Here is a 24,713-nt window from a genome sequence, read left to right on the forward strand (position 1 = left end):
TGAGGCAGTCACCTGGAATGCATTTCAATTAACAGGTGTGCCTTGTTAAAAGTTCATTTGTGGAATTGATTTTCTTCTTAATGCGTTTGAGCCAATCAGTTGTGTTGTGATAGCCCTATTTGGAAAAGGACCAAGTCCATATTATGGCAAGAACGGCTCAAATAAGCAAAGAGAAACGACAGTCCATCATTACTTTTTAAGACGTAAAAGTCAGTCAATCCGGAAAATTTCAAGAACTTTGAACGTTTCTTCAAATGCAGTCGCAAAAACCAAAAAGCGCTATGATGAAACTGGCTGTCATTAAGACCGCCACAGGGAAGGAAGACCCAGACTTAACTCTGCTGCAGAGGATAAGTTCATTACAGTTAACTGCACCTCAGATTGCAGCCCATATAAATGCTTCACAGAGTTCAAGGAACAGACACATCTCAACATAAACTGATCAGAGGAGACTGCATGAATCAGGCCTTCATGGTCAAATTGCTGCAAAGAAACCACTAATAAAGGACACCAATAGAAGACTTGCTTGGGCCAAGAAACATGCAAAATGGACGTTTGACCGGTGGAAATCTATCCTTGTTTCTGATGAGTCCAAATTGAGATTTTTGGTTCCAACCGCTGTGTCTTTGTGAGACGCAGAGTAGGTGAACGGATGATCTATGCATGTGTGGTTCTTACCTTGAAGCAGGAGGTGTGATGGTGTGGGAGTGCTTTGCTGGTGACACTGTCTATGATTTATTTAGAATTCAAGGCACACTTAACCAGCATGGCTACCACAGCATACTGCAGCGATACGCCATCCCATCTGGTTTGCGCTTAGTGGGACTGTCATTTGTTATTCAACAGTACTACGACCCAACACCTCCAGGCTGTGTAAGGAATATTTGTCCAAGCGGGAGAGTGATGGAGTGCTGCATCAGATGACATGGCCTCCACAATCACCCGACCTCAACCCAATTGAGATGGTTTGGGATGAGTTGGACCACAGAGTGAAGGAAAGGCAGCCAACAAGTGCTCAGCATATGTGGGAACTACTTCAAGACTGTTGGAAAAGCATTCCAGGTGAAGCTGGTTGAGAACATTCCAAGAGTGTGCAAAGCTGTCATCAAGGCAAAGGGTGAAGACTCAAATATAGAATATATTTTGATTTAACACTTTTTTTGGTTACTACCTGATTCCATGTTTTATTTCATAGTTTTGATGTCGTCACTATTATTCTACAATGTAGAAAATAGTAAAACTAAAGAAAAACCCTTGAATGAGTAGGTGTCCAAACTTTTGACTGGTTCTGTACATAAATCATGTTGAGGACTATGGGATAGGATGATGTTTTCTCACTGGCTGTCTCACCCCGTTTCACCCTACAGGAGTGCAGTAAGCCGCGGGAGGCGTTTGGCTTTGAGCAAGCCGTGAGGGAGTACACCCTCCAGAGCTTTGGAGAGATGGCTGACCACTTCAAGTCAGACTACTTCAACATGCCCGTGCACGTACGTATCAAAATCAAACGGTCACCTTGAGTTATAGGCAAGAATCAAAAAACATCTATGCTTTTGGAATGCATATGTTCAGGTTAGGTCTGTATCTCAAAATCAAGTCCGATGCAGTCAACCCACTTTCTTTGGGTGATGTTTTGGTCCTTCATGCTGTTTGAAGTTGACCTTTCTCTCCCACTAATGCCCAATCACATGTAAACAATGCATGTGTTTGTATTCTCCTTTCTCTGCACCCCCAGATGGTGCCTACAGAGCTGGTGGAGAAGGAGTTCTGGCGTCTGGTGAGCTCCATCGAGGAGGATGTCATTGTGGAGTATGGAGCTGACATCAGCTCTAAGGAGGTGGGCAGTGGCTTCCCCGTCAGGGACGGCAAGAGACGGCTACTGGGAGACCAAGAGGTAACTGCACCAACTTGGACAAAGGACCCAGGCTCTTTCTCGTTAGTCTTTCGCCGCCTTTTCAAAACGCATTGGAGGTGAAGATCCGTTGTTCCTACATTCGGACCTTGTCCTCTAATGCCTTTTATGGAGTAGAGAGAGGACACAAGGAATCGTGCTAAGATTGAGAAAGAGCTACGGTATGAAATCCACGCCCTTAACGGCTTTTATGTTACTTATGACCAGTAAGTAACTTCCATCACCTTTGTCTTGTTCTTCTGTAGGAGTACGCCAACTCAGGCTGGAATCTGAACAACATGCCAGTTTTGGAGCAGTCTGTCCTTACCCACATAAACGTGGATATCTCTGGCATGAAGGTGCCCTGGCTCTACGTGGGCATGTGCTTCTCCTCATTCTGCTGGCACATCGAGGACCACTGGAGCTACTCCATCAACTTCCTGCACTGGTAAAGTAACAAACAGAAATGCCTTGTCCTAAATCGACCGCTTGCCCAAATATTGAGTAATACTGTTTATTTTAGTCCAAAGGACATACATAAAATGTCTAACACAGTCCTCAGTGGGAGGAGACCGACAAACACATGTACAAAACAATGTAAACCATATACAATGTTGCAATCGGTCGTAGATACAATTGTACTCCCATCTGACTGTCTTCTGTGCCTGTCTCTCTCTCTCTCTCTCTCTCTGTGTGTCTCTGTGTGCCTTTCTGTCTCTGTGTGCCTCTGTCTCTCTCTATTGTAATAAAATTATAAACAATAACAAATAATAATATAAAATGGCAGTAAATAACAATAAAATGGTAACAGTCAATAGTAGAATGTAATAAATATGGAAAATGAAACTAACTAAATAACGGTCATCTTCACCATTACATCAGTACTACAACTACCGTCATCATTACTACTACCACCACCACCATCACTAAACTGCTATCATTACCATTACCACCCATACCACTACTATTTGGAATGATAAACAACAATAATAATAGTAATAACAATAATAGTAATAATAAGTAAGTTACTGCTTACTATGCAAATGTTATTATTCAGTGTCCCTCAGGCTATGGCAGGCAAATACATATTTGGCTGCAAGAGGAGCCATTGGTCCTTCACCCATGAGTATTTTTTGTTTTTCCTCTGGGTTAAAATATCAGTTAAAATGTTGAATAAATGTAGTCATTTCTGTGAATAATGAATCAATTGGTGATGAATATTTATCACAGTAAAGGAGAAAGTGCTTCTCTGTCTCTACCTCCCCTGTCGGGCAGTGACCACATACACGCTCCTCTTTGTGGGTAGCCATGTCTTTTTATGTCTGCCGGTTTCTATTGCCAATCGGTGATCACTCAGCCTGTACTTGGTAAGGATCTGTCTCTGCTTCGTATCTCTGACAGAGTAGAGATAATCAGCCAATTCATATTCTCTGTTTAGGGTCAGATAGCAATTTAGTCGGCTTTGGGATTTTGTTTCGTTTTTCCAATGTTGTATATATGAGTCCTTTGATTGGTTCATGATTTTGTTTATTGGAATTCTTTCTTTTGAAGCAGTGCTTGGTTGGTTAAGTCCAACACCAGCTGACTGAGAGGGCTCGTTTCTGTGCTCAGCTCTTGGTTTTTAAGTGCTTTAAATTGCAGACTTGAATTTAGATGTAGCCAAAGTTTACTACTGGAAAGCGGCCCAATTCTGCCCTACATGCATTAGTTGGTGTATTTCTAGGGACTTGTAGAATTTTCCGACAGAATTCTGCGTGTAGGGTGTTCAATTGGATGTTTGTCCCACATTTTAAAGTCCAGTTTGAGTGGCACCCAAATCTTACTTCCGTAAAGAGCTATTGGTAGGATTACACTGTCAAATATTATGGCCAAATTCTAATTAGGATGTTGATTTTGAATAATTTCATTTTTATTGCATACAATGCTCTGCGGGCCTTTTTCTTTGAGTGCATTCACTGCCATATTAAAGTTTCACGATGCAGATATGGTCAGTCCAAGGTTGGTGTAATTTTTTGTGTGTTCAATTATGGTGGTGTTCAGGGTGAATTTATATTTGTGTTTCTGACATCTGTTTTTTGGAAATGTACTGCCAGGGCAGTAGAATGTTAAGGTTCTGTTGAAGACCTTCTTTGGTTGGTGATAGAAGTACCAAGTCATCAGCATATAGCAGGTATTTTACCTCTGTGTCAAATGGTGTAAGTCCTGGGGCTGGAGAATGGTCCAACATGTCTGCTAATTCATTGATATAAATGTTGAAAAGATTTGGACTCAAACTGCAGCCTTGTCTCACACCTCGACGTTGTGAAAATTATTCTGTACTTTGGTTTTTGATTTTTATTGCACACTTGTTTTCTGTGTACATACATTTTATTAAGTAATACACCTTACCACCAAGCCCACTTTGTAGAATTTTGTAGAATAGCCCTTCGTGCCAAATAGAATCAAAAGCTTTTTTAAAGTCAATAAAGCAAGCAAAGATTTTGCCCTCCTTTTTTTGTGGGGGTGGACGTGTTTATTAATTAGTGTGTGTAAGGTGTATATATGGTTAGGGAGAAAGCTAATTTGACATTTGCTTATTACATTTTTTTCTTGAAAGGTTTCAATTCTTGAATTCAAAATGCTACAGAAAACCTTTCCCAAGTTACTGTTCATGCAAATTCTTCTGTAACTATTGGAGTCTGATTTGTCTCCACTTTTGTGGATAGGGGAGATGAGTTCCTGGTTCCAGACATCAGGGAAGCAGCCAGAAGTTAAAACTGTTGAACAATTTAAGCACAGCATTTTGCAACTCAGGTGTGCTGTTTTTCAGCATTTCATTTCTGATGTTATCTAGACCACAAGCTGCCTTTGATTTTATAGATTTAAGCTTTTCATTTAGTTGTTATTGGGTAATCTAATGGATTTTGGTTGTTTTTAATGACTGTTTCAAGGATGTTAAATTTCTTTAATTTCTAATTGGTTCTGTTGTAAGTCTTTTTGTGGAATGTTTTTGTGTAGATTATCAAAATACATTTTCCATATTCCTTCATCTTGTGTGGCTAATTCTTGTGGCTTTGTTGTGCTTAAATTGTTCCACATGTCCCAGAACTGATTTTGGTCAATTGCGTTTTCAAGTGTCTTGTTAGTATAATTCAATTTCTTGCGTTTCAGTGTATGTTTATACTGTTTGAAAGTATTCATAGCATAGCTCTGGGTTGTTTTGCTGCTTGTGTTTTTTATTTGACATTTGTCTTAAGTGTTTTCTAATTGTTTTACATTCGTTATCAAACCATTTTTCAGAAACATTTAGTTTTTTGTTTCTGTTGCATTTCTTCTCGAATTTGCTTTTGATGCTGCTTTTTGGAATATGCAATTTATGTTTTGGGTAGCCGAATTGACACCTTCTTTATTGTTTTGGTATTGTGAGTTATTGAAGAACTGCATAGAGTTCATTTAATTTGAGTTCAATGTTTCAATGAATCTCTCTGCACTGTTTTGACCCCATCTGTACGATTGGTTTATGTTGTAGAGTTTATTGGGCTGTTTTTTGAATGAATATTGCCGGGTAATTTCTTCAGAAACACTTTGATCTGACTGTGATCTGACAATGGTGTCTGTGGTCTGACAGTGAATGCACTAATGGAGGGGTCAATGTCAGTGATGGCATAATCGACTACATTTGTCCCAAGAGCTGAGCAGTAAGTAAACCGACCTAAAGAGTCCCCTCTGATTCTACCATTAAGCATGTACAGGCCTAAGGCTCGACAGAGATGCACTAACTCCTTCCCATTCTTGTTCAGTATTGCCAAATGATGATTCCACCTGAGTCTCGGCCCTGTTTTAACATTTTTATGTTTGGTTGATGGTAGTAATCTATAGCCTGAGGGACACTCAGTATCTATGTCTCCACGACACCATGTTTCCAGTAGGATTATGATTTCCTGTCCCTTGATGTTTTTAATAAATTCTGGATTTGTTTTCTCTCTCACTGCCTCTCTCTCTCTCTCTCTGTGCCTCTCGCTCTCTGCCTCTCGCGCTCTCTCTCCAGGGGGGAGCCTAAGACGTGGTATGGTGTCCCGGCCCACGCGGCAGAGCAGCTGGAGTCAGTGATGAAGAAGCTGGCCCCAGAGCTGTTTGACTCTCAGCCTGACCTGCTGCACCAGCTTGTCACCATCATGAATCCCAACGTCCTCATGGAGCACGGCGTGCCTGTATGTAGTGTGTGTTATCATCAGTGGCTGTATGTATCAAGTGATTCCGAGTACGAGTGTTGATCTAGGAACAGTTTTGCCTGTTGGATCACAATGAATACGTTTATATGGACAGGGGTGGGGATCTGATCCTGGATGCTTGAATCATACTGCCCCTTTTTACGCAGGGATGTGAAGTACTTCAGTAAAAATACTTCATAGTGCTACTTAAGTAGTTTTTTGGGTTATCTGTACTTTACTATTCATATTTTGGACTACTTTTGAAAATTGTTTACTTTTTACTCCGTACATTTTCCCTGACACCCAAAAGTACTTGTTACATTTTTGCGTAGCAGGACAGGAAAATGGTCCAGTTCACTCACTTTTCAAGCGAACAGCCCTACTGCCTCTGATCTGGCAGACTCACAAAACACAAATGCTTAATTTTGTAAATTATGTCTGCGTGTTGGAGTGTGCCCCTGGCTAGCAATAAATTAAAAAAACAAGAACTGTGCCGTCTGTTTTGCCTAATATAAGAAATTTGAAATTATTTATACTTTTACTTTAACTTTAGATACTTAAGTATATTTTTGCAATTACATTTACTTTTGATATTTGAGTAACCATACTTTTACTTGAGTCATTTTGTATTAGCTATGTTTACTTTTGCTCAAATATGACAATTGGGTACTTTTACCAACACTGCTTTTACGAGACCAAGTCTGCATTGTGTCTTACTGGTGTGTGTTTGTACCACTCAGGTTTTCCGGACCAACCAGTGTGCAGGGGAATTTGTGGTGACGTTTCCCAGAGCCTACCACAGTGGCTTCAACCAGGGATACAACTTTGCTGAGGCTGTCAACTTCTGTACTGCAGACTGGGTGAGTTTAAAGTTAACAAGTATTTGTGTGTTAACAAATATTACCAGAATGTTGAATTGGAAATTGGAAGTTGGTTTGGGCTGTATTCAGATTATCATACCGACCTTGTGCCATACTGGGAGATTCAGTAATACCAGGACTGTTTTCAAACCCAACTGATTCTCTTTAATCTGAAGGTTAGCAATGCTAACAAGTACATGTAAAATCCCATAGTGAATGCTAACGAGCGCATAGCAAATATTTTAGTCGTTGACCTAACTAAAAAATGCTGCGCGCAAAAAAAACTAATTTTAGACAGCAAGGCCTTTGATCCAGGAGGGGATTATCTGCTGTTACTAAGTGAATGCTTGATTTTGTAAGAAGCTAACCACTTAGCCAACTAGCTACTAAATTAGCAAACCATATGCACAACTGCAGAGCTTTTAGCACATTTTAGACAGTTAACTTAGTTATGATATCTAGCTGGCAAACATTACGTCGTGAATTCTATGCTGTAACTAGATCAGCTGGTGCATGCTGCACAACAGTGACTCGCAAGGCAAAAAAACACAACGTGACTGGGGACTACCGTTATGCTTCATAATGAGAAATTATGTGACTAGTGAAATGGAAGAGCGCAATCTTCTTTATCTCCTAACATATTGCGCAAGTTGACTGCAGGTATTTATTTAAGTAGCTTAAAATTTTCAATTTGATAAAAAAACTACATAAAATAAATAATTTCAACACTATTGATGGTATTGGGAAAACCATCACATGGCTATTTCCAAATACCCCGGTATACCGCCCAAGCCTGGTTGGGAGCTTAACTAAATTATTTTAAGTCAAGTATTTTATACCCTTCTTACTGTCCGCAATGCTGTCTTGGTGAAACTATCATCTTAGATATTCCCCCTCCAATGTTCTCTTGGCTTCTCGATGTTTTGAGGAGGCTAGGAGAAAAGATCCAAGGAATCGATTAAAGACTTGACATTCTGTCTCTCTCCTCTTTCTCTCTCTCTCTGTGTCCCCGTTCCCTCCCAGCTCCCGATGGGTCGTCAGTGTGTGGCCCACTACCGGCGGCTCCACCGCTACTGTGTCTTCTCCCACGAGGAGCTGCTGTGCAAGATGGCTGCCGACCCCGAGAGCCTGGACGTGGAGCTGGCTGCTGCAGTCTTCAGAGAGATGGGAGAGATGATGGAGGAAGAGACACGGCTCAGAAAGTCCGTGCAGGAGATGGTGAGGGACAGGGCCCAGGGGGATTTCTATATAAACAACTTTTTGCCACTTTAGGAAAACTTTACAGGACAGACAGAGAGGGTGAAGTAATGCAAGCGGGGTTTACTTGGGAATACATTATGATGATACACTATACAACAATGTTGACATCACACAATCCCAAAATCCCATATGTTTCAAATTAACACCCCAAAAGTGAATATATTATGTAATTTCACATTGTCCTCCCACTCTAGTTAAAGTGGATTGTTTTCTGATTTCGATTTCCCTCTGTGACTGCAGGGTGTGCTGTCCTCGGAGCAGGAGGTGTTTGAGTTGGTCCCTGATGACGAGCGTCAGTGTCAGAAGTGTAAGACCACATGCTTCCTGTCGGCTCTGACGTGTCCCTGTAGCCCAGAGCGTCTCGTCTGTCTGCACCACGCCAAGGAACTCTGTGACTGTCCCCTGGGAAACAAGTGTCTACGGTAAGGAGTACAGCTGGGTGATATGGACATAAGTTCATAAGGTGCGCCAGTTTTTATTTGTTTTATCTGTTGTACTAGTTTAATGGTTGTAGCTAATAATTGTCCTATTAAGAATCACCCATGTTAACAAACTTATTTCATTTCAAACTTTTTTCGTAATGAACGATAAGTGATTGGTATGGTCGGTGTCGATAATTTTTATCGTCCCAGCTCTATACGAAGAGAGGGTTGGTTTTTGGGTGAGTGAGTAGGTTGGTTTTTGGGTGAGTGAATAAATTAATTTAAGGAGTTACAAGTGTCTCCGGTGAGAAGGAATGGATAGGTGGATGAATGAAGTAGAGGAGTTATGAACTCTGTACTGCTCAGAAGCCCCCATAAGAATCAATGCATCAGTGAGGACTGGGATGTATTTATTATGGATCCCCATTAGTTCCTGCCAAAGCAGCAGCTACTCTTTTTGGGGTCCAGCAAAATTAAGGCAGTTTATACAATTTTAAAACACTACAATATTTTCATAAATTTCACAACACACTGTGCCCACAGGCCCCTACTTCACCACTACCACATATCTACAGTACTAAATCCATGTGGATGTTATCGTGTTTGTGTCTGCCAATTTTGTGTTGCTTCACAGTCCCCACTGTTTCATAAGTTGTTTATCTGTTTTTTAATCTAATTTTACTGCTTTCATCAGTTACTTGATGTGGAATAGAGTTCCATGTAGTCATGGCTCTGTAGTACTGTGTGCCTCCCATATTCTGTTCTGTACTTGGGGCCTGTGAAGAGACCTCTTGTGGCATGTCTTGTGGGGTATGCATGGGTGTCTGAGCTGTGTGCCAGTAGTTTAGACAGACAGCTCGGTGCATTCAACGTGTCAATACCTCTCATAAATAAAAGTAGTGATGAAGTCAATCTCAACTTTCAGCCAGGAGAGATTGACATGCATATTATTGTTAGCTCTCTGTGTACATCCAAGGCCGTGCTGCCCTGTTCTGAGCCAATTGCAATTTTCCTAAGTCCTTTTTTGTGGCACCTGACCACACAACTGAACAGTAGTCAAGGTGCGACAAAACTAGGGCCTGTAGGACCTGCCTTGTTGATAGTGTTAAGAAAGGCAGAGCATCGCTTTATTATAGACAGAATTCCCCCCATCTTAGCTACTACTGCATCAATATGTTTTGACCATGACAGTTTACAATCTAGTATTACTCCAAGCAGTTTAGTCATCTCAACTTGTTCAATTTCCACATTATTTATTTGAGGTTTATGGTTTAGTGAGTGTTTTGTTCCAAATACAGTACTTTTAGTTTTAGAAATATTTAGGACTAACTTATTCCTTGCCACCCACTCTGAAACTAACTGCAGCTCTTTAAGTGTTGCAGTCATTTCAGTTGCTGTTGTAGCTGTGTATAGTGTTGAGTCATCCACATACATAGAAACTCTGGCTTACTCAGTCAGTGGCATGTCGTTAGTAAAAATTGAAAAGGCAAGGGGCCTAAACAGCTACCCTGGAGAATTCCTAATTCTAACTGGATTATATTTGATAGGCTTCCATTAAAGAACACCCTCTGTGTTCTGTTAGACAAGTAACTCTTTATCCACATTATAGCAGGGGGTATAAAGCCATAACAAGTTTTTCCAGCAGCAGACTATGATCGATAATGTCAAAAGCTGCACTGAAGTCTAACAAGATGTAGTTTCACTGGCCCAGAATAAATCTAATCTCCACTGAAAGTAGTTTTTAAATTTATGAATAGGTTTAATCTGGGTCACTAACCCCATAGCGCAATCAATATTAAATAGGTGCTGACGCTCCTCTGTCTCTTTATTCCAGCTACCGGTATGATCTGGATGAGTTTCCCTCCATGCTGTATGGGGTGAAGTCCAGAGCCCAGTCCTATGACACCTGGGTCAAGCGGGTCACTGAGGCCTTAGCTGCTGACCACAAGAACAAGAAAGGCAGGTGGACTATCTATACTGTAAAGACGGAAATACTCTGCACAATATTAGAAAAATTGTACTATGATTCCCCATGCCTCATGTTGCTCTCTCCTCTATTCTTATCTTTCTCTTCTGTCTGTGTCTCTGTCCCTCTCCCTTTGTCAGACCTGATAGAGTTGAAGGTTCTTCTGGAGGATGCAGAGGACAGGAAGTACCCAGAGAACAGTCTGTTCCGTCGGCTCAGAGAAATGGTGAAAGAGGCCGAAACCTGCTCCTCTGTGGCCCAGCTACTGCTCAGCCGCAAGCAGAGACACAGGTCCGTACAAGATACACACACACACACACACACACACACACACACACACCGCTGTTATGTCACACGGAAGTTTATGTCCCTGTTCTCTTCTCCTGAATTGTGTACTTGCACACTCCACACCATGGAATTAAAAACATTGGATCGGTGTAAGCATTCTCCTTTATTGTTTTTACACCAAAGAATCTGTGAGGGAGAGTGTGCTAGTGGGCACTTTGGGAGAAGGGTAGCAGATCGGGACATAACCTAAAGCACCATTTTAATGTTTATACCCCTACCTGTGAGTAATAATTAAACTCAAAGTATATCTCTCTGTATTCCAGTACCAGGCAGCGTCCAGAGAGCAGCAGGACTCGTAACAAGCTGACAGTGGAGGAGCTGAAGGTCTTTGTAGAGCAGCTGTTCAAACTGCCCTGTGTCATTGGACAGGCTCGACAGGTCAAAGTAAGTCCCAAACATAAGTCACTGGCCATTATTAAGAGATGTACAGGAATTTTCCTCCTCTGACATCCTACTCTATTTGTATTACAACACTGATGTTGACCTGTCCCCAAACCAGTATTCGTTGATTAGTAGTCCTTGATTGTTAGTATATAACACCATATCCCTCCCTCCCCCAGGAGTTACTAGAGAACGTGGAAGACTTCCATGAGAGAGCCCAGGTAGCCCTGGCTGACGAGCTGCCTGACTCCTCCAAGCTGCAGGCCCTGCTAGACCTGGGTGGAGGTCTGGATGTGGAACTACCTGAGCTGCCCAGGCTCAAACAGGAGCTGCAGCAGGCCCGCTGGCTGGATGAGGTGATGACTGATGATATTATTGTACATAAGTGTAGTGTTTTACGTCAGTTTGTTTGTGGTTTCTTCAGCAGTCTAGAATTGTTTTCTGGGACAGGAATAATACTCAATTGAAACGTTTTGTTATGATTAGGTGCGTGTGATGCTGGCAGAGCCCCACCGGGTGACCCTGGAGCTGATGAAGCGGCTGATAGACTCTGGGGTGGGGCTGGCACCACACCATGCTGTGGAGAAGGCCATGACTGAGTTGCAGGAGATACTCACTGTGTCAGAGAGATGGGAGGACAAGGCCCGCGCATGCCTACAGGCCAGGTAATGATGAAGATGCACATTTACATACCTATAGGACAGTTCTCTCATCTAACCTTACAGGCCAGATAAATGCGAATATGATAATGCTGTTCTTAAGTCACCTGCCTACAGCTTTGGTGTCATATGCTTGGGTCGCGTTCAATAGTGTACACTTTTGCAAAAATGTTAACAAATTGGTCTTCTTACTGGACAAGTTCAGGTAGTTTCACTCGGTTTCAAAACGTTTTACCCCTTCTGAACGTGACCCAATTCCTGTTCAGCATATTGCATCAAAGGATGCCTGTGAGATTAATTTCTCTAAATCCATTATTTCTTGTCTCTCCTCCCCCAGGCCTCGGCACAGCATGCTAGCCCTGGAGAACATTGTGATAGAGGCCAGGAACATCCCGGCCTACCTGCCCAACGTCCTGGCCCTCCGAGAGGCTCTGCACAAGGCCAAAGAGTGGAGTGCCAAGGTGGATGCCATTCAGGTAGTGTCGCGTCACACGGTAATTACTGATGAGTATAGATTCAATTTGTGATGTGATAGATGTAGCTACAGTATAGGCAGGCATCTCTAAATATTTGTCTGTGATGCGCTCGGCTCTGTTTATACGCAATGTAACGGCTTGCTCATTTGCTTGAGGCGTCACTTCAGCCCTGGGTTCGATCCCAGGCTGTGTCTAAGCCGGCCGTGACCGGGTGAACCATGAGGTGGCGCACAATTGGCCCAACGTCGTTAGGGGAGGGTTTGGCCGCCCGGGATTTCCTTGTACCATCGCGCTATAGCGTCTGGGTTTGGTCGCCAGCTATACGTTGTTTCCTCCTATTTATTTATTTATTTCACCTTTATGTAACCAGGTAGACCAGTTGAGAGCAAGTTCTCATTTACAACTGCAACCTGGCCAAGATAAAGCAAAGCAGTGCGACACAAACAACCGAGTTACACATGGAATAAACAAATGTACAGTCAATAACACAATAGAAAAAGTCTATATACAGTGTGTGCAAATGGCGTAAGAAGGTAAGGCAATAAATAGGCCGTAGTAGCGAAGTAATTACAATTTAGCAAATTAACACTGGAGTGATAGATGTGCAGATGATGATGTGCAAGTAGAAATACTGGTGTGCAAAAGAAAAAAAAGTAAATTAAAAACAATATGGGGATGAGGTAGGTAGTTGGATGGGCTATTTACAGATGGGCTATGTACAGCTGCAGCGATCGGTAAGCTGCTCAGATATCTGATGCTTTAAGTTAGTGAGGGAGATATAAGTCTCCAACTTCAGCAATTTTTGCAATTTGTTCCAGTCATTGGCAGCAGACAACTGGAAGGAAAGGCGGCCAAAGGAGATGTTGGCTTTGGGGATGACCAGTGAGATATACCTGCTGGAGCGTGTGCTACGGGTTGGTGTTATGGTGACCAGTGAGCTGAGATAAGGTGGAGCTTTACCTAGCAAAGACTTATAGATGACCTGGAGCCAGTGGGTCTGGGGACGAATATGTAGCGAGGGTCAACCGATGAGAGCATACAGGTCGCAGTGGTGGGTGGTATATGGTGCTTTGGTGACAAAATGGAAGGCACTGTGATAGACTGCATCCAGTTTGCTGAGTAGACTGTTGGAGGCTATTTTGTAAATGACATCGCCGAAGTCGTGGATCGGTAGGATAGTCAGTTTTACGAGGGTATGTTTTGCAGCGTGAGTGAAGAAGGCTTTGTTGCAAAACAGGAAGCCAGTTCTAGATTTTATTTTGGATTGGAGATGTTTAATATGAGTCTGGAAGGAGATTTTACAGTCTAGCCAGACACCTAGGTATTTGTAGTTGTCCACGTATTCTAAGTCAGAACCGTACAGAGTAGTGATGCTAGTCGGGCGGGTGCGGGCAGCGATCGGTTGAAGAGCATGCATTTTGTTTTGCTAGCATTTAAGAGCAATTGGAGGCCGCGGAAGGAGTGTTGTATGGCATTAAAGCTTGTTTGGAGGCTTGTTGGCACAGTGTCCAAAGAAGGGCCAGATGTATACAGAAGGGTGTCGTCTGCGTAGAGGGGGATCAGGGAATCACCAGCAGCAAGAGCGACATTGTTGATATATAGAGAAAAGAGTCGGCCCGAGATTTGAACCCTGTGGTAACCCTATCGAGACTGCCAGAGGTCCGGACAACAGGCCCGCCGATTTGACACACTGAACTCTGAGAAGTAGTTGGTGAACCAGGCAAGGCAGTCATTTGAGAAACCAAGGCTGTTGAGTCTGCCGATAAGAATACGGTGATTGACAGAGTCGAAAGCCTTGGCCAGGTCGATGAAGACGGCTGCACAGTACTGTCTTTTATCGATGGAGGTTATGATATCGTTTAGTACCTTGAGCGTAGCTTAGGTGCACCCGTGACCAGCTCCGAAACCGAATTGCACAGCGGAGAAGGTACGGTGGAATTCGAAATGGTCGGTTATCTGTTTGTTTACTTGGCTTTCGAAGACTTTAGAAAGGCAGGATGGATATAGGTCTGTGACAGTTTGGGTCTAGAGTGTCACCCCCTTTGAAGTGGGGGATGACCGCGGCAGCTTTCCAATCTTTAGGGATCTCAAACGATACGAAAGAGAGGTTGAACAGACTGATAATAGGGGTTGCAACAATTGCGGCGGATAATTTTAGAAAGAGAGGGTCCAGATTGTCTAGCCCAGCTGATTTGTACGGGTCCAGGTTTTGCAGATCTTTCAGAACATCTGCTATCTGGTTTTGGGTGAAGGAGAAGCTGGGGACTCTTGGGCAAGTAGCTGCGGGGGGTGCGGAGCTGTTGGTCGGGGTTGGTGTAGCCAGGAGGAAAGCATGGCCAGCCGTAGAAAAATGCTTTTTGAAATTCTCGATTATCTTAGATTTATTGGTGGTGACAGTGTTACCTAGCCTCAGTGCAGTGGGCAGCTGGGAGGAGGTGCTCCTATTCTCCATAGACTTTAGTGTCCCAAAACTTTTTGGAGTTAGAGCTTCAGGATGCACATTTCTGTTTGAAAAGGTTTGCCTTTTTTCCCCTAACTGACTGCGTGTATTGGTTCCTGACTTCCCTGAAAAGTTGCATATTGCGGGGACTATTCGATGCTAGTGCAGTCCGCCACAGGATGTTTTTGTGCTGGTTGAGGACAGTCAGGTCTGGAGTGAACCAAGGGCTATATCTGTTCTTAGTTCTCCATTTTTTGAAAAGGGCATGCTTATTGAAGATGGTGAGGAAATTACTTTTAAAGAATGACCAGGCATCCTCTACTGACGGGTTGAGGTCAATATCCTTCCAGGATACCCGGACCAGATTGATTAGAAAGGCCTGCTCGCAGAAGATTTTTAGGGAGCGTTTGACAGTGATGAGGGGTGGTCGTTTGGCCGCGGTTGCAGGCAAAGAGGCAGTGATCGCTGAGATCCTGATTGAAAACAGCAGAGGTGTATTTGGAGGGCAAGTTGGTCAGGATAATATCTATGAGGGTGCCCATATCTACAGATTTAGGGTTGTACCTGGTGGATTCCTTGATGATTTGTGTGAGGGTGTTAAGCATATCCCAGTTTAGGTCACCTAACAGAACGATCTCTGAAGATAGATGGGGGCAATCAGTTCGCATATGGTGTCCAGGGCACAGCTGGGAGCTGAAGGGGGTCTATAACAGGTGGCAACAGTGAGGGACTTATTTCTGGAGAGATTCATTTTTTAAATTAGAAGCTCGAACTGTTTGGGCATAGACCTGGAAAGTATGACAGAACTTTGTAGGCTATCTCTGCAGTAGATTGCGACTCCTCCCCATTTGGCAGTTCTATCTTAACGGAAAATGCTGTAGTTGGGGATGAACATTTCAGAATTTTTGGTTGACTTCCTAAGCCAGGATTCAGACACGGCAAAGACATCAGGGTTGGCGGAGTGTGCTAAAGCAGTGAGTAAAACAAACTTAGGGAGGAGGCTTCTGATGTTAACATGCATGAAACCAAGGCTTTTACGGTTACATAAGTCAACAAATGAGAGTGCCTGGGGACACACAGGGCCTGGGTTAACCTCTACATCACCCGAGGAACAGAGGAGGAGTAGGATGAGGGTACGGCTAAAGGCTATCAAAACTGGTCGTCTATTGCGTTGGGGACAGCGAATAAAAGGAGCAGATTTCTGTGCGTGGTAGGATAGATTCAGGGCATAATATACAGACGGGTATGGTAGGGTGCGGGTACAGTGGAGGTAAACTTAGGCATTGAGTGACAATAAGAGAGGTTGCATCTCTGGACGCACTAGTTATGCTGCGTGAGGTCACCGCATGTGTGGGAGGTGGGACAAATTAGGTATCTGAGGCATGTTGAGTGAGACTCGGGGCTCCGCAGTGAACTAAAATAATGATAACTATCCTAAACAACAGTATTCAAGGCATATTGACATTAGAGTGAGACATAAAGTGAGGCATTAAGAAATCACAGGTGTTGATTGGGAGAGCTAGCTAAGAAAATGGGTAAGACAACAGCTATTACGCTAAGACAACAGGTAAAATGGCGATGAATGTGCAGAGAGTCAGTTAACCTCTCTGGGGTAGGTCGCAATCGTCCCACCTGGCCAATAGCCAGGGAAAATACAGAGCGCCATATTCAAATAAAATGATATAAAAATCAAACTTTCATTAAATCACACATGTAAGATACCAAATTAAAGCTACACTCGTTGTGAATCCAGCCAACATGTCAGATTTCAAAAAGGTTTTTCGGCGAAAGCATAAGATGCTATTATCTGATGATAGCACAACAGTAAACAAAGAGTAGCATATTTCAACACTGCAGGCACGACACAAAACGCAGAAATAAAAATATAATTCATGCCTTACCTTTGACGAACTTCTTTTGTTGGCACTCCAATATGTCCCATAAACATCACAAATGGTTCTTTTGTTCGATTAATTCCATCAATATATATCCAAATGTCAATTTATTTGGCGCGTTTCATCCAGAAAAACACAGCTTCCAACTTGCGCAACGTCACTACAAAATATCTCAAAAGTTACATGTAAACTTTACCAAAACATTTCAAACTACTTTTGTAATACAACGTTAGGTATTTTTAAACGCTAATAATCGATCAAATTGAAGACGGGATGATCTGTGTTCAACACAAAAAGAAAACAAACTGACGCAACTTTTCTGGTAATGTGCCTCTCTCAAACAATTTACTTCAAGTGACTCTCATTTAAGATGGCCGTACTTCTTCATTACGCAAAGGAAAAACCTCAACCAATTTCCAAAGACTGGTGACATCCAGTGGAAGCGGTAGGAACTGCAAACAAGTCCCTTAGAAATCTGGTGTCCCAATGAAAAATCATTGAAAAGACAGTGACCTCAAAAAAAAACACATTCTGAATGGTTTGTCCTCGGGGTTTTGCCTGCTACATAAGTTCTGTTATACTCACAGACATGATTCAAACAGTTTTAGAAACTTCAGAGTGTTTTCTATCCAAATCTACCAATAATATGCATATCTTATATTCTGGGGATGAGTAGCAGGCAGTTGAATTTGGGCATGCTATTTATCCAAAAGTGAAAATGCTGCCCCCTACCCCGAAGAAGTTAACTACACACAGGTTCCTGAGTTCGAGGCTGGGGCTGACAGATACAAAAAATGGAGTACCGTGATTAATAAACAGTCCAGCAGGCATCAGCTATGTAGCCAAGTGATCATAGTGTCCAGTGAACAGCAATAGATGAAACAGGGAAGCCGCTAGGTTGTCGTTACTACCCTAGCAAGCGGGAGACACGGTGTTCAAATAAAGTTAGCAGGCCGGGGCTAGTAGAAGCGTCTGCACTAACGTCCGGCAAAGGCCGGTTGAGTCCATACGGGAGTCCATACGGGAGTTGCAGCAATGGGACAAGACACTAACTGCCAATTTGGATATCACGAAATTGGAAATAAAAAATTACATTTTCAAGCGAATATTCACACCAAAAAATATGTACATTTTACCAGCAGACTGGCTTCCATCAAACTGGCTTCTTGTGAATTAAAAGCTGTGCTGCTTGATGTAGTGCAAATAAAAAGCACATAACTTTTCATTTACTGAATAAAAAATAGACGTACTACGTGTTTCCATCCCATTTTTTAACTCTGTCGATGGTTTTGCCACAAAGTCTGCGATAAACAACAAATGTGCCCAATCTGGTCTTGGCACTTGTGCTCTAGTAAATAGCTCGCAGATAAAAAGCAGAGGGTAGGCTTCATGATGAGATTATGGATAAGAGCAAGATCATTTTTACTTGACAGCCAAGCACCGATCATCATGTCACCAGCATAAAGTTAAGACCCTCAATATTTATTGGGAAGAAGCAACAAGCTCCTCATCACTGTGCACTTTCACCACCCTGTGAAGTTCATCAAAACTTATTTAGTCTGTAGCCTAATAAACTGTGCAGTAATGAATGCTTTTCCAAGACATACTGGGAGGACCACACAACCATATTATTTACTGCAACGTGATGGTTATACCATCAACAAATCCGCATCAACGCGTTTCCACTGCATTTGTCCTTTTTATCTATTTCACAGACAAAACAATTATCCGGTTTTTTTCTGTCGACATTTGGAAAGTTTACTGCCGATTTATACTGTTTCCATCAGGCCTGTTGTGATTATTAGATTTTTTTTTTATACGACAGGAACTTTACTGCATATAAATAGTTGGATGGAAACATGGTTGTTGTTACCAGATACGTTTGTAATTTATCTTGTCATCAGAACATGAATGATGAATGGGAAGGGTGATACTGTGCGATGCATCACCTTTTTTGTATTGACATTATTATTTTCCCCCTATGTTTCCCCTGTGTGTTTCACTCCCTCCAGAGTGGCAGTAACTATGCATACCTGGAGCAGCTGGAGAGCCTGCTGGCGAGGGGTCGCTCCATCCCCGTCCGGCTGGACCCCCTGCCCCAGGTCGAATCCCAGGTGGCCTCGGCCCGTGCCTGGAGGGAGAGGACCGCACGCACCTTCCTCAAGAAGAACTCCACCTACACCCTGCTACAGGTAAGTCGTAATACCCTGGGTTTGGCTGTACATAGGCACTGAGAAGGCATGGATGAGTATGTTGCTGAGATGGTGGTTTGAAATATTTTTTCCCCAACCAAGCAGCCCTTTTCAGACTATGCTGACCCTAGATTGCAATATGAGATATTTGCTTAAGCTATGTAGAATGATGCAGAAGTTGGTGAATCACCATTCGCAAATTGTTGTGAATTCCATCTGTCTATACTGTAGGTAGTTGGGAATAGGACCAATATTATCATAGGACTGGTAGTTAGATAGCGTCTTTGCTAATCTCTATTCTTGTGTGTTGTCTCTCTTAGGTCCTTAGTCCGCGTGTGGATATTGGTATCTACGGCAACAGCAAGGGCAAACGCAAACGAGTCAAGGAGCTCCTTGAGAAGGAGAGAGGAGGTCTGGACCTGGAGGGTCTCAGTGACCTGGACGAGAGTTACGAAGACGCCTGCGACCCGGCCACCGTTGTAGCGGCATTCAAATCCAAGGAGCAGAAAGAGGTTGAGGCCATCCACTCCCTCCGAGCTGCCAACCTGGCTAAGATGGCCATGTCTGACCGTATCGAGGAGGTGAAGTTCTGTCTGTGTCGTAAGACCGCCAGCGGGTTTATGTTGCAGTGTGAACTGTGCAAGGACTGGTTCCACGGAGCCTGCGTGCCGTTACCGAAAACAGGCTCTCAGAAGAAGCTCATGGGCACAGCCGGTTGGCAGAGCAACAGCAAGGAGGCAAAGTTCCTGTGCCCGTTGTGCCAGCGCTCACGTCGCCCGCGTCTGGAGACCATCCTGTCCCTCCTGGTGTCCCTCCAGAAGCTGCCGGTGCGTCTGCCTGAGGGGGAGGCCCTACAGTGCCTGACAGAGAGGGCCATGGGCTGGCAGGTAGGGATGAGTTCAACACCTGTTTTCAGAATCAATTATTTTATGGTTGCTAGGATTGATTTAATCAAAGTTTGGTAGGAGTTTTACCTGCAAAACATAGTAAGAAGTGTATGTGAAAGGGTGAAAAGCCACACATTCTGAATCAAACTAAATCTTGTTTATTTCAACTCTTATCTCTGTTCATTAATGGAATTGATTCGTCTAAATCCTCTCTACTTGCAGGACCGCGCCAGGCAGGCCCTGGCTACAGACGAGCTGTCCTCGGCCCTGGCCAAGCTGTCGGTGCTCAGTCAGCGGATGGTAGAACAGGCTGCCCGGGAGAAGACCGAAAAGATTATCAACGCTGAGCTGCAGAAGGCTGCCGCAAACCCTGACCTGCAGGTAAGAGATTAATGGTGCCGTATGGTACTCAGAGCCATGTATAGTGAGTTTGGAGACGCTAACATGGCATCCAGTGTAAAAAGTTGTCTGTTAACTTCTTACGGCTGAAATCCCGTTAACGGGATCGATATGACAACAGCCAGTGAAAGTGCAGGGCGCCAAATTCAAACAGAAATCTCATAATTAAAATTCCTCAAACATACAAGTATTATACACAATTTTAAAGATAAACTTGTTGTTAATCCCACCACAGTGTCCGATTTCAAAAAGGCTTTACGACGAAAGCATACCATGCGATTATGTTAGGTCAGCACCTAGTCACAGAAAAACACAGCCATTTTTTCAACCAAAGAGAGGAGTCACAAAAAGCAGAAAGAGATAAAAATGAATCACTAACCTTTGATCTTCATCAGATGACACTCATAGGACTTCATGTTACACAATACATGTATGTTTTGTTCGATAAAGTTCATATTTATATCCAAAAATCTCAGTTTACATTGCCGCGTTATGTTCAGTAATGTTTTGCTTCCAAAACATCCTGTGATTTTGCGGAGAGTCACATCAATTTACAGAAATACTCATAATAAACATTGATAAAATATACAAGTGTTAAGCATGGAATTATAGATAAACTTCTCCTTAATGCAACCGCTGTGTCAGATTTCAAAAAAGCTTTACGGAAAAAGCACACTATGCAATAATCTGAGTACAGCGCTCAGAGACCAAAACAAGCCATACAGATACCCGCCATGTTGTGAAGTCAACAGAAGTCAGAAATAGCATTATAAATATTCACTTACCTTTGATCTTCATCAGAATGCACTCCCAGGAATCCCAGTTCCACAATAAATGTTTGTTTTGTTCGATAAAGTCCATAATTTATCTCCAAATACCTCCTTTTTGTTTGCGCCTTTACTTCACAAACCCAAATTCATTAGGCGCAGGCCAGACGAAAAGTCAAAAGGTTCCATTACAGTTCGTAGAAACATGTCAAACGATGTATAGAATCAATCTTTAGGATGTTTTTAACATAAATCTTCAATAATGTTTCAACCGGAGAATTCCTTTGTCTTTAGAAAGGAAAAGGAACACAGCTACCTCTCACGGGCGCATGCCTGACTGAGCTCATGGCATTTTGCCAGACCTCTTAGTCGATCAGCTCTTATTCTCTCCCCCTTCACAGTAGAAGCCTGAAACAAGGTTCTAAAGACTGTTGACATCTAGTGGAAGCCTTAGGAAGTGCAATATGACCCCATATACACTGGATATTGGACAGGCAAAGACTTAAACCTACAAACCTCAAATTTCCCACTTCCTGGTTGGATTTTTTCTCATGTTTTTGCCTGCCATATGAGTTTTGTTATACTCACAGACATCATTCAAACAGTTTTAGAACTTTCAGAGTGTTTTCTATCCAAATCTACTAATAATATTCATATCTTAGCTCCTGGGCCTGAGTAGCAGGCAGTTTACTCTGGGCACCTTATTCATCCAAGCTACTCAATACTGCCCCCAGACATAAGAAGTTAACTCTCTATATGGATCTCATGATCAGTTATTCCTCTAAACAAAATGCTTAGGGATAAGGTAAGTCAAGAGATGAACAGACGGAAGTGTTTTTTTTCATGTCCTCCTTTTCCTCCTCGTTTGTTCAGTGCATTAGAGAGTGAAAAACAGAAAGATTGGTTCCACGGTAGTGTCGTGTCTCTGACTATGATTAAATTATGACATGCTATTTTATCAAATCGATTACCTAACGTTTAATTGATTACGTGATTGAATTAAACCATGCAACAATTAAACCATTAATAACCTGTGGCACCACGGAAGCATTAAGTTATATAGAGCGGTTATCTCCTGAATCCACTCTCTTAAAGATCTGAAGATCTTTTATATCAATAGCAGTCAATTATTAATCGTCACCTCGATCGGTCTCATTCTGATTGTCGTAAGTACTTGGTTATCTGCATGAACCCTAGTTGAATCAGCAATACACAAATTGGCATAATTATTTATTTACTAAATACCTAAATCACACAGAATCACATATATATATATATATATATATACACAGGATAGATCATACATCGATTACTAATCATGTCATGAAAAGCCCCTAGTGGGTTAACCCGATGTGACGGCTGGTTACACAAAGGAAGGGGGTTGGGTTTGAATGAAAGAGCGGGAAGACTGAGGGACAAAGAGATTGGGTCTCTATCGGACCTTGAGACGCTATGCTACCGTAAATACAGAATGTTATGCATTCTAATAACTGCCCTTTCGGAAAAGGAAAATGCAAGATATATATTTACTCTGAGCTGCACTTCGATAGATGGGTCGAAGATTGAAGACTGGTTTTCCCAGCAGAGATCACCATTGTCCTTTTGAAGAATCTTTCTGGTCGTAGTGTTGTAGAGCGGATACGTAAAGTTCCCTGTTGTTCTTAGGAGATTGTCTGTCCTTTCCTAGGCCACGTACGTTTACAGCTGCAGCTGATAATTCAACGTCTAGTAGGTATCACTTCTTCTTTAGTGAATAATAGTTCAAAGTTCATACCAAGTTGCCATAATCAGCTTGTGCTGTATTCTGGCTGGTCTAGTCAAAATTCACCATTCCAGCGTGGTGATCGTCACCTCCACGTTGAAGTTCTCCCTTTTAAACGCTAGAACAGCAGTCCTACATTTGTGGAACTAACGTTGACTTCCGTCAACAGGCTTTTGTACTGGGGGAGAGAAGGGCGTTTTTCATAGTTCTCAACCAATGTCTGTTCACTTGGGCGTGGCCACTGAGTGAGCATAAGTTTACTTATGAAAACAATTCTCTCATTTAGAAGCTAAAATTACATTTCAGCTTTTCATAAATAGTTTTATATTTAAACATTTGAATTTCACAACAATTTCATGTGCATCTGATAACTGGAATGTGTAGACTTTCCAAGATATACAATTTGTCATCCTATCATCAGTAATAATGTCCCAGACAACAACTTATCTGACATCATATTCTTTAACCTCTTATGGCTTGGGGGCAGTATTGAGTAGCTTGGATGAATAAGGTGCCCAGAGTAAACTGCTTGCTACTCAGGCCCAGAAGCTAAGATATGCATATTATTAGTAGATTTGGATAGAAAACAGTTTCTTAGACTGTTTGAATGATGTCTGTGAGTATAACATAACTCATATGGCAGGCAAAAACCTGAGAAAAAATCCAACAGGAAGTGGGAAATCTGAGGTTTGTAGTTTTTCAAGTCTTTGCCTATCCAAGATACAGTGTAAATTTGGTCCGATTGCACATCCTAAGGCTTCCACTAGATGTCAACAGTCTTTAGAACCTTGTTTGAGGCTTCTACTGTGAAGTGGGGGAGAATGAAAGCTGATTGAGTAAGAGGTCTGCCAGAGTGCCATGAGCTCATTCAGGCGCGCTCCCGTGAGAGGTAGCTGCGTTCCATTGCATTTCTAAAAACAAAGGAAATCTCCGGTTGAAACATTATTGAAGATTTATGTTAAAAACATACTAAAGATTGATTCTATACATCGTTTGACATGTTTCTACGAACTGTAATGGAACCTTTTGACTTTTCGTCTGGCCTGCGCCTAATGAATTTGGGTTTGTGAAGTAAAGGCGCAAACAAAAAGGAGGTATTTGGAGATAAATTATGGACGTTATCGAACAAAACAAACATTTATTGTGGAACTGGGATTCCTGGGAGTGCATTCTGATGAAGATCATCAAAGGTAAGTGAATATTTATAATGCTATTTCTGACTTCTGTTTACTCCACAACATGGCGGATATCTGTATGGCTTGTTTTTGTGTCTGAGCGCCGTACTCAGATTATTGTATGGTGTGCTTTTTCGGTAAAGCTTTTTTGAAATCTGAGAGAGGGGTTGCATTAAGGGGAAGTTTATCTAAAGTTCCATGTATAACACTTGTATTTTCATCAACATTTATGATGAGTATTTCTGTAAATTGATGTGGCTCTCTGCAAAATCACTGGATGTTTTGGAGGCAAAACATAACGCGCCAATGTACACTGAGATTTTTGGATATAAATATGAACTTTATTGAACAAAACATACATGTATTGTGTAACATGAAGTCCTATGAGTGTCATCTGATGAAGATCAAAGGTTAGTGATTAATTTTATCTCTTTCTGCTTTTTGTGACTCCTTTCTTTGGCTGGAAAAATGGCTGTGTTTTTCTGTGACTAGGTAACTTACTGATCTAACATAATCGTTTGGTGTGCTTTCGTCGTAAAGCCTTTTTGAAATCGGACACTGTGGTGGGATTAACAACAAGTTTATTTTTTAAATGGTGTAAAATACTTGTATGTTTGAGGAATTTTAATTATGAGATTTCTGTTGTTTGAATTTGGCGCCCTGCACTTTCACTGACTTGTCATATCGATCCCGTTAACGGGATTTAAGCCATAAGAATTAAGTACCAATGAACACTTTCAACTGGT

General features: G+C 42.2%; 1 protein-coding gene across 2 annotated transcripts in view; it reads left to right on the forward strand.

Annotated features, from left to right (window-relative positions):
* The window catches only part of LOC120031757 (lysine-specific demethylase 5A-like), a 46,507-nt gene that overhangs the window by 15,471 nt on the left and 6,323 nt on the right, over window positions 1-24,713 (forward strand). For both annotated transcript variants that reach the window (XM_038977553.1, XM_038977554.1), the window contains exons 9-24: window positions 1,368-1,487; window positions 1,733-1,891; window positions 2,155-2,336; window positions 5,916-6,078; window positions 6,819-6,938; window positions 7,962-8,156; window positions 8,439-8,620; window positions 10,455-10,579; window positions 10,727-10,877; window positions 11,198-11,318; window positions 11,495-11,671; window positions 11,802-11,980; window positions 12,312-12,468; window positions 18,798-18,977; window positions 19,298-19,864; window positions 20,087-20,245. In XM_038977553.1, coding sequence (XP_038833481.1) covers window positions 1,368-1,487; window positions 1,733-1,891; window positions 2,155-2,336; window positions 5,916-6,078; window positions 6,819-6,938; window positions 7,962-8,156; window positions 8,439-8,620; window positions 10,455-10,579; window positions 10,727-10,877; window positions 11,198-11,318; window positions 11,495-11,671; window positions 11,802-11,980; window positions 12,312-12,468; window positions 18,798-18,977; window positions 19,298-19,864; window positions 20,087-20,245 — 2,937 coding nt within the window. The remainder of the gene's footprint in view (window positions 1-1,367; window positions 1,488-1,732; window positions 1,892-2,154; window positions 2,337-5,915; window positions 6,079-6,818; window positions 6,939-7,961; window positions 8,157-8,438; window positions 8,621-10,454; window positions 10,580-10,726; window positions 10,878-11,197; window positions 11,319-11,494; window positions 11,672-11,801; window positions 11,981-12,311; window positions 12,469-18,797; window positions 18,978-19,297; window positions 19,865-20,086; window positions 20,246-24,713) is intronic.

This window comes from Salvelinus namaycush, chromosome 38 (genome assembly GCF_016432855.1).
Source record: "Salvelinus namaycush isolate Seneca chromosome 38, SaNama_1.0, whole genome shotgun sequence".
Lineage (NCBI taxonomy): Eukaryota > Metazoa > Chordata > Actinopteri > Salmoniformes > Salmonidae > Salvelinus > Salvelinus namaycush.